Here is a 10071-nt window from a genome sequence, read left to right on the forward strand (position 1 = left end):
AAGATCTCCAAAGGAGCCGGAAAGAAGTAACCGAGGTATATATCCAGAAAATTATTTTACAGAAAATTACTGAATCATTACCTGTGAAACGTCAGGGACGTTGCTGAATAAGTATACTGGAGAGTAACAGCATCATCACGCAGCATGTTATTGTTTTAGACAGGTCTGAGCATCCTGTACTCCAAAAACTGCAGTGATATTAGACAATTGTGTGTGTAGGATTAATTATCTGTCCAAGAGAAAACTGGCAACTTGAGCGTCACTTTAAAAACCTCCATCAGTGACTTCCATCGTGTAAATGCCGTGCCGTTGATCCGTGTTTTTTGTCGTTTCTTGTCACGCTTGCGTTTATTCTCGTCGTGTTTCCGCTTCTTAGATGACGGGAGTTCGGTGTCCGCCGCTTTTCGTTGTGATACAGAGTAGGCATGATCCTCCATTCGTCTGATGTTTGGCCACACAGTGCCAAACAGTTTGCAAAGTCACTCACGCCTGCTGCCTTGTTCACCTTTCTTGTTACTGAGGCGCAGTATACCTGCTTCTTCTTCTTCTTTGGTTTCAGGCAGACTAAACGCTTCTCAGGCATAATACTGCCATCTACTGTTCAGTACCGTCTCAGTTCATCTCTCTCAACTTGCAGTAGTTATTTTCGAGCGTAATGGGAGATCTCGCAATTGCTAGTTTGTTGCCTCTGCGCTGCCGTAGCGCAAAGATGTCAGCCTCCATGGCTGCGAGACCCGCTCCTATGTAATTATAAATAACGAATTCTAAGGCAACGCAAATATTAAGGTTAAGAGGCTGAGCTCATAGGTGATGATAAATAACATAGTTATGTATAATATATTAAATTTCTGACTTTATATCCCTGTAATTATTACACACTGTAGCTTTAAATGTAAGCTTTTCATCAGTATATACTGCCATCATAGAGACCTCCTTTAACCAATTAAAAGATAGATAAAGGTGGATCTTCTATAAATCATTGTCCAGTTTTGGACTGCTGAAGTCAAACTCAGAAAGAAAATTTAAATTAAGTTCTACTAGGCTGCAGTACTTATTTGCTCATTAGGAGTTATTCAGCAGGAGAACTAGAAGATGCTGCATATACTGCATGTATTATATATGAAAATACCCCTGTCATTAATATTTGAAATAGCTTTTGCTGAAAAAGCAGCTTCAAATCATTGGCTAAAATGATTACATATCATCTCCACCTGTCAGTAAAGAAGTGTACAGGATGTAATACTGTTTAATAAATTAATAGAAATATATTTACCTAGGAAGCTTGTTTTTCATATCAAGGATCTAAAATGTGTCAATATTAAGTTGATGTTATGTGAGCAATTTTCTTTTTCCAATAATCCAAGGAAAAATCCTTCAATCCCGCTCCCTGTCAGATTGCGGACCAGCTTTTTCTACGTTTCTGCGTGTATTTTCATTTCTTGTGGCTGATGAGCTACAGATCTTTAGAGGTTGTACGGCCTCCTGGCCAGCACCCTAATCTTTAGCTCCTGCCACAGATTCTGTTTAAAACTTGAAATTCTGACCGGTGTCACTTTTAAACATATTGATTTCAGGCAAAAGAAATGCATATAATTTTTTTCTTTTTATCCATTTACTTCATAGTTAATCTGTCATCTTAAATAAGCCCCATCTTCATTTCTTTATATCAAAGTTTGATCTCTTTCAGATCGGTACGGTCAAAATTGTATAAATCTGTAACACTAATAGCATCGATAGCTTGAAAAACAGAAAACATTTGATTGATCATACAAATATAGAACTGCAGCACTCTTAGTGGAAATAGGATAAAGAAAAACATGACTCTCCTGAGCAAAAACCTTTTTTTTATTATTTCTTGTTGAAAGGATCTTGGTAGAATATTACAGCAGAACACACGACTGAAACAGCTGCCATTTCACGTAACACAGTACAAGAAGAAGGATGTAGTTCAAATCGCATGTGTCATCTTATATATAGTATATTTATATCAATAGAAAAGGAAAGAAAATCTATTGCTCCCATGTGTGTTTTTTTTTTTTATATGGCATTTCTCTGCTGCTTTGGAGTGGGTAAAAAAAAGATTCAACAAGACATTTGCACACCAAAAGGAAGTGGGACAATGAGAGTGAGGTTTCCCAAAAACACAGGAACATTGTGGCCTTTATAAAAACCTTACTAGGCTGAAAAGTAAACTTGTTTTCTATTGCAGTACAGAAATAAAACTTGCAATCGCTCTATAAAAAAAAAAAGGATAAATACCATAACAGAGCAATCTGAGAATGCAAAAAAAAAAAGAACACAAGGCTTCTCTGCATCAGAGAGCAGGCATGCAAAAAAAAAAAAGTAAAAATCTGTAAGAGGAGCACTAAAGATGTAACGCTGATGGTTGCAGGTGTGTACGTTTGCGTCGTATGGCAACTGATGGAAAGCCAATTCATTAGGAAACGCTGCAAAAAAGCTGTGGACTGAAAAGAGGGAACATGTCGAAGCTCTGTAAAGTGAACTGGAGTGCTGAGTGTTTGCCCGACACACGACTTCAAAGAAGCCGTCTCTAGAAATTGCTATAACATAAGGCGTAGCCAATCTGTTGTTCTCCTTTTAAATTTTCCTCTAAGGAATAATAGATATATTAGGAAAAAAAAGCAGGTATGAAATATAATCCCTGGACAGTTTCGTCCAAGTTTAGTGTTTTAAATAAGCCACTTTAGGCAGCATTATCTAATAAATCTTATTATATTTGAATATATCTCTTTAAAAATAACTATCTATATTTGATTTTTTTTTTAGTAAGTAAATCTCTTTCAATATTTATATATCTTTTGAGATACAACTCCCCATTTTGGGGTTTCTTTTTCAAAAGCACCTAATTTACTCTGTTACAATCAGACTGAATGTTCCTTCAGTCACAACTGGTCTGAGTTCAAGATTCAAGGATCCAAATGATGCACCCTTAATCAACAAGGTTGACCCTTGAGATAGATAATAAGAGCTCAAGCCTGGCAATATTAAGCTGTAGCTTGGACAAAGAAAAAAAAAAGTGACCACTGCTGGTGGCATCAGCTCGCTGCCTCCCCTTCCGTGAGAAGGCCACACGGGTCAAACGTGGCCCCGTATCACAGGAGACGTCATCAGTTGCCACGGATGACTCGGCTGCAGCAACATCGGAATAGGATGATGCACAGGCACAGGGAATGCTGAACCCTCCCCCCCAAAAAACAAAAACAAAAGTGGGAGTGTTTTTTCTCTATTTCAGCCCTGAGACACAACAAGCCACATTTGAGCAGGCCTCACCTCAGCTTAGCGTGAGGTCAGCACCTGGAGTTTGGGTGGGGTGGGGTGGGGGGGGTGGCGCGGCTAGTAGGTGGGTCAGGTTCTTAGGTGTGAAGAACCAGGCGGGAGGTTTTTTTTTGGACCCCTTTGGCAAATCCAAGCGGGTCGTGTGCTTGCAACAGGTAACCTTGCGGTCCCCACGCTGGGCCAGGCGATTTATAACCCCCCCCCCCCCCCCCCCCCAACACACACACTGAGTTGACACTGTGGCTCAGTCTGGAGAAGCAGTTTGGTACTGATCACTTTTTTTTTTTAAACACAAACAGCCATGGTGAGCGATGCAAGCGCACTCTCACTGGTTGGAGTATGTCACATTTTACTCTTCATCATCATCATCATCAATACAGACTACAGGTCAGCACTGAGTGAGCTCTCACCATTGGATATCAGGCAGGAGGAGTTCAGGTAACCAACTGTTGTGTCTCTGTCAAACTTAACTCGCTGGGCTACATGTGAGGTTATCAATCAGACAATCAATATATAGATAGATATATATTAAATAGAGTATAGTTTATCAAAGGGGAATCTCATACAGAGGCTGACTACTGCAGTCTGCACTCAGTTAGCTATAACATCCATCTAAACTTTAGAAAATGTTTCTCTTACATAGACAATTTCTCAGTCAAATATACTTTTTTTTTTTATCTTACTCTGTTTTAGCTTTTTATAGTTCGATTCGTCATGCACAAAATAGTCGTTCCTCTGTTGTATCTCCAGGCTTTGCATCATTTTGTTAACTTAAACCACCCCAAACCAAACAAACACCTCTCCCTGTGGGTCAATCGTCGTCCACGTCGTCCCCCTCGGACTCCTCTCCGGTTCTCCGCTCGTACATCTTGTCCCGGTGCCGATCCTGGATCTCCTTCATCTCCTCGGCGTAGCGGCTAAACGCTCCCCCGAACTTGCTCCACGCCTTGAAGGGGATAGTTATAGAGTTCCTGTAGCTGGGCTTAACCTCGCTCACCCGTAAGAAGACGCCGTACTTGTTGGACCCGACGTCGAAGAAGAAGCGTTTGGAGTCCACCATGATCGACGTGCCCTCCGGAAGTTCGGTGTAGCCCCCGGCTCCTCCGCCACCGCCCAGCTCATCGTCGTCTCCCCCGTAGTCGTCTATCAGCTTAGCCAAAGCGTCGCGGAACTCTATTAACCCTTGAGCGGGGAGGGCGATGGTTTGGCCGGATTGCATGCCGGCTCCGGGAATGCCCCCCACTCCGAATCCGGGGCCTCTGTTGACGGTCTGTCGAATCCGGAGGAACCGACCCCGTTGGTTCTCCTTAAGGTCGAGGTAGTATTTTCGGTTCTCACGCACCAGAAACTCGCTCTTCAAGGCCCGTCTAGGCCCGCTGTCATCACCGCTGGACGACTGAGCAATCTGCTCCGGGGTGCTAGGCCCGAGTTGGGCGTAGTGCTCTATAAAATCACCAAGATAGTCGCGGAACTCAGCTGCAACTGACATGGAGAGGGTCAAACGACTTTTAGAGCCCCCGGCGCCGACCTCTGCGATTTTGATGAACCGGCCTTTGGCGTTCTGTTTCACGTCAAGGTAAAAGCGTTTGTTCTGAATGTCCAGTCGTTTCGAAGCCAGCTCCTGGGTTTCTGGTTCGCGCTGGTAATGCTGAAATCCACCGCTTCCTCCCCCGCCGCTGCTGCCACCGCGCTCACTGCCGCTATCCCCATCCGCCATCTTCGCCACCAGCAGCCCGTTTCTCTGCGTATGCCTGACCCCCCAAACCCTCCCCCTTCTCTCTCCTCCGACAGCCCAGTCGAGATAGCGGAGAATACTGGACACTGCTTCCTCGGCACTGATTGGCTACTTCAGTTGCCAATGAACAATGTCCTGCGTTTTCATTTGGTTTTTAATCTGTCAATCACTTGGAGTCCTGCCTTCCTTATGACGTTGGTTTGGATCTGCAGTGTATTTACGAATCAGAACAGCTATCCCGACACTTCGTTGCTCCATGATAACCATACGTCAGCGAGCCCGCCATATTGGGACTGACATTTCCTCGTTAGAAATATTCTTATAAATATTCCAAATACAAAAAAGCCCATTAAATGTCAATATTATTATTTTTTGAGCAGTTAATAAAACACAATGATATTATATTGTTTATCTTAATAGCTGTCATCAACAAATAAATATAAACGGCGCACAAACTATAACAACTTAATTACAAAATTTGGCGTTAAAATACATAAACCCCATAAACATGTGTATCTTATTTTTTTCATGAAATTCGTTATATAAAAGAGGTCCTAGTAGCTTTGAATGACACACTTTTAGTTTTGAAATGAAGAGATGGAAAGGCATTTTTGAGTTGCATATCTGCTTTTAAAAATAATAGTAGGTCAAAAGAGTACACAAAAACTCAACTAAAATAATATCACAAATTAATCCTATTTTTAATCAAGTTAAAATAAAACTTAACTAACAAACAAACAAATACTTTAGCTAGAGTTAAATGGTATTTGGTAAATATCTATTCTGAGTAACTAATCATAACATCTGATTTAATATTTTACAAGTATATATCTGACCGACAAATATAGAAGGGTATGTAGTTAGTAATTATAGCAGAGATAGAAAGAGAATTATAGAAATATACAACATTAATGCATAAATAAATCTGCCATCTTTTTTCCAGATCAGATTTTTTTTTTGTAATATACACCATATTTAATTTACTGAGTAACATGTTATACTGACACTTTAAATGTGTGTTTATTTGCATTTTTGTTCAAAAGAATGTTGTTCTTCACTCAGTTACTATCACATTACATATTAAATGCGTATTAAATAAATATATAAACATTCAATAACTTATCTATTGGTCATTATACTGATGGGGCAGAGATTTTCTCAAAACGATCTAATTGGAATATTAGTGCATAATGACGCTGTAAATACAGTATTTCACAGTTTATCTCAAATATATGACTGTATCATACATTTTTGGGATTAATATGACTGGAAGTACACCCCGCACAAACAGAGCCCCGCCTACTTGTTGGTTTCGTGCGCAAAGACAGAACAGGAGAGGTACTCGAGTGGGGGATGGGTGGGTTCTCTGCACGTTGCGCGGTGATTGGTTAAACTGCAGATTCGAAGTAATAACGGACTGTCTGATAGGTTGGCCGGTCTCCCACGAGGGGTCGCGAGCAAAAGATTTGCAAAAGGGTTTATTGTTTCTTTGCTTTCGGGAGCTGAAATTGTTTCCTACCCTCAGTTCTTCAATCTAATTTCCAGACGAAAACAATGGTACGTAAACTCTGATTAAAGTCGAACGCATAGCCGAGGCGTTCAAGTGTTTTTAGAGTATAAAACATGCGGTGCCGTTTTGAAATACAGCTGGGAAATTGTGACTGGAGTGATTTGAAAGCTTCGGTAAAGGACTGTCAGCTAGCGAGTTAGCATGCTTGCTCTCTTAGCGGTTTCTTGACGAGTGTTGAGCCTGAAAGCCAGCTGACGGTTGCACTACTTGTTATTCGTGATATGCTCTATTTTTATAACTCGCACCTTGTTTCACTATGAATCTTCTTTCTACAATTTGTAGCTTTACTAGTATAAAGAAAGCTCCACCAGCAGGCTAACTTGACATGTTTTGTGTGCTCTGTTGATGGTTAGTAAGTGGTGTAGAAGAAGTTATTTAAATGACTATCTCAACGGAAATGGAGCATGAATGGGAACTTTTCCGTTTGCTGTCGTTGAATGAAAACTTGACCGCTCTCGGTCTCCAGTAGGCGCGTCTGTTTTGATTGACGCGGGGACCTGAGCGTCAACCCGCTGACAGTTTATACGTTTATATTGGACCTTATTGGCTTCTATATATATTGATTTTCCTAAGCTTTTATTGTGTGGTTCGGTTTGCGGTTTAGGCTGACATGTGTGACTCCCTTCCTTGGTTTGTTTAATTTAAGATTGGCGGGAAAGCTAAACCGTTTAACCGACGGTCGGTAACGTACGGCACCGAAGTTCGTTTCCGAATCGGAGCTAAAGTAAAGGGCTATTTCACATTATTTTTAAACTAGTATCTCCTACCTTAGGTTGAAAATATAGAGGACGGTGAGACTTGGATTAAACTATTTTGCTCAAAAAGATTGTGTAACTTTTTTTTTAGTATTAAAATCTGATTATAAGTTTGTGCAAAAATAAAATATAACAATGCTATTTTGGTTGAGTTCGTGTATTATTACTTTTAGGGATGACCATATTGACTTGCAGTAATACATTTCAGATTTAATCATTCTGAGCATAATTGTCTTCAACATAATAACTTGGGTTTAGGTAGCATAATGGTGTGTTTACAAATCACAAACTGTCTTTAATCAGCTGGGAAGTGCTGCAGAATAAATAGGTCTACATTTAATTGTTGTGAAAAGGGAAAGAGGGAATTAAAGTTTTCTAAATAAATAAAAAATGTGTTTTAATATATATTTCCTAGGTCTACAATAGTGTAGGTCAGGTTTATATAGTTTAACTGGTTTAAGGATGATCCAGATTTTGTTAAAGATGTGAAATCGCCCTTTATCTAATTCTAAGCTTATAATTAAAATATAAACCTCCATCTGTTAGAGGCCTGAACAGCTTATTTATAGGAATCTCCTGCTTCTTATAAAATCACCAGTATTGTTTATAATAACTGCATTTGAAAAAAAAAATTTAACTTGAGTTTCATCTCATTTTATGCACACAACCAGTTTTATCTTCTACCTAATTCTGCTAGTTTATTGTTAATGGTTTGCTCACTTTATTACTTTATTTTCTATGCAGGCTGGTGGTAAGGCAGGAAAAGACAGCGGGAAAGCCAAGGCGAAGGCAGTGTCGCGCTCCCAGAGGGCTGGGCTGCAGGTAAATATCCATTCACTTCAGTTTGGCAGTTTGTGGTGTTTGCTGCAGGTGTTAAACGAGCTTGAACTGAAAGATTTAGTTGCTTTGGTTTATTCAAACCGCTGCCTTGTATCTGTTTCCTGACAGTTCCCAGTGGGTCGTATCCACAGACACTTGAAGACTCGCACAACCAGCCATGGTCGTGTTGGAGCCACAGCAGCTGTTTACAGTGCTGCCATCCTCGAGTACCTCACTGCTGAAGTAAGTCCTTCCTTCTGTAGGCATGTTTCTGCTTTGTTTTTGTTCCAATGTTGTTGTGTTTTTAAAACAGCTTATTATCTGATTAGGTACTAGAGTTGGCAGGAAATGCCTCCAAAGACTTGAAAGTGAAGCGTATAACTCCCCGTCACTTGCAGCTGGCAATCCGTGGTGATGAGGAGTTGGATTCTCTTATCAAAGCAACAATTGCTGGTGGAGGTAAGCAACGTTGTATACAAGCCATATTCAACATGCATTTTTATACTAGGTTTCGTGACTGTGCAGTCATGTCACATGACTTTGGTCATATTTGGGTGATTTGTTTATTTTTAGGTGTCATCCCCCACATCCACAAATCCCTTATTGGGAAGAAGGGCCAGCAGAAGACTGCATAGGCGCCACGTTGACCGGATATTTGGGGGCTTGGGCTTTGTTTGGACCAGGAGTTCATGTTTTGTTCTTTTCTATTATTAATATTATAGCAAACGAAGAGTGATTGTTAGACTTTGTGTTGGTATATTTCTCCCGTAAATAGATAAGTACAGAAAATCCCTTAACAGCAGTAAACCCTTTTTTTTATGTCATTGTAGACTGTTTGACTGGAGAGTTCATGATTATTGAAATGGACAGTGAATTTGTTCGATTGGCTTGGATATATGTGATGTTTTATACTGAAATTGTTTAAAAAAAGTCTTTGGTATAAAAAAAAAACTTGTTTTGTGGTTATTTTTTTCTTAAAGTTACAATATTTCCTAACCTGTTTTTTAAAGACTCTGAGTTTTGGAGGTTTAATTGGGCCACAGCAGGTAAATGTGACCTTTTTCTTCCCTTTTCAATTAATGTAATATTTTTTTAACTGCACAGAGATACTGGTTTTGAAAGTTTTTTTTTGCATCAAAATATCAAACAAGTACTGTACCAGTCTATACAGTGTTTTTTTTTTTCTTCTTTTTTTCTCTCTTTGTAAATGTTTACAGTGTTCTAAAGCTTGTTAAACTTGAAAATACGTATTGACAGATGTGATCACGAAACACTGACCCAACAGTGTTTTGTTTTTTTTGTTTTTTTCTTTCTCGCTCTGGAACAAAAAGGTTTTGTTTTTTCTTTACTGCTGATGTCTGACGGTGAAGCTGACAGCCGAGATATTGGTGAGAATTTTAACCAAGATTAATTGCATTTTTTTTATGTATTGGCAGACCGAACTGTCCTCATATGTCCATTTCATTTTTTTTTTCTTACAAGTTGAAGCGTTTTCTAATACTTGCGTGTTCAGGACAATGACTGCATATTTTATCTTTTAATAAATATCCTTGACATGTTCATTGCCTTGTTTGAAACCTGTACCTTGATGGTTTAACTATTTTTCAGCAGGTGGTTAAAGCTAAAGCACGGTTCACCAACACAATATGTAAGCTCAACTGTTTGCACATTTCCTTTACATCCTATGGATATGTAATCCACTAAAAGTAGAAAAAAATAAGACAATTTTCTGGTGCTTGGTTGAAGCCTTTCCAGTAGAATTGCCACTTAACACCAGCAGGGGGAGTTGCAAGTTCATTTAAGTAATATAAAATGCCAAACATTCCTTTTGCAAAGCACCTAATTCTGCATTTCAGAATGACTTCAAGGTGGATGGATTGTTGTAATAAGGAGCA

General features: G+C 39.6%; 2 protein-coding genes across 2 annotated transcripts; one reads left to right on the forward strand and one right to left on the reverse strand.

Annotated features, from left to right (window-relative positions):
- Positions 1–3897: 3897 nt before the first annotated feature.
- Positions 3898–5051, reverse strand: LOC119791890 (transcriptional activator protein Pur-beta). The gene has a single exon (XM_038298253.1). The coding sequence runs from the start codon at positions 5012–5014 to the stop codon at positions 4109–4111; it is 906 nt and encodes a 301-aa protein (XP_038154181.1). The 5' UTR covers positions 5015–5051; the 3' UTR covers positions 3898–4108.
- A 1383-nt stretch (positions 5052–6434) lies between these two features.
- On the forward strand, positions 6435–9738 carry LOC119791891 (histone H2A.V). The gene is made up of 5 exons (XM_038298254.1): positions 6435–6589; positions 8102–8179; positions 8306–8419; positions 8506–8635; positions 8750–9738. The coding sequence occupies exons 1-5, from the start codon at positions 6587–6589 to the stop codon at positions 8809–8811; spliced, it is 387 nt and encodes a 128-aa protein (XP_038154182.1). The 5' UTR covers positions 6435–6586; the 3' UTR covers positions 8812–9738.
- Positions 9739–10071: the final 333 nt, after the last annotated feature.

The sequence above is a fragment of the Cyprinodon tularosa genome, unplaced genomic scaffold, assembly GCF_016077235.1.
Source record: "Cyprinodon tularosa strain WSP-4 unplaced genomic scaffold, ASM1607723v1 ctg404, whole genome shotgun sequence".
Lineage (NCBI taxonomy): Eukaryota > Metazoa > Chordata > Actinopteri > Cyprinodontiformes > Cyprinodontidae > Cyprinodon > Cyprinodon tularosa.

Coding starts and splice junctions, on each gene's coding strand:
- LOC119791890 (XM_038298253.1), bottom strand. CDS start 5,014: ATGGCGGATGGGGATAGCGGCAGTGAGCGCGGTGGCAGCAGCGGCGGG.
- LOC119791891 (XM_038298254.1), top strand. Junction 8,420..8,505: donor TCGAGTACCTCACTGCTGAA/GTAAGTCCTTCC, acceptor TTATCTGATTAG/GTACTAGAGTTGGCAGGAAA. Junction 8,636..8,749: donor AGCAACAATTGCTGGTGGAG/GTAAGCAACGTT, acceptor GTTTATTTTTAG/GTGTCATCCCCCACATCCAC.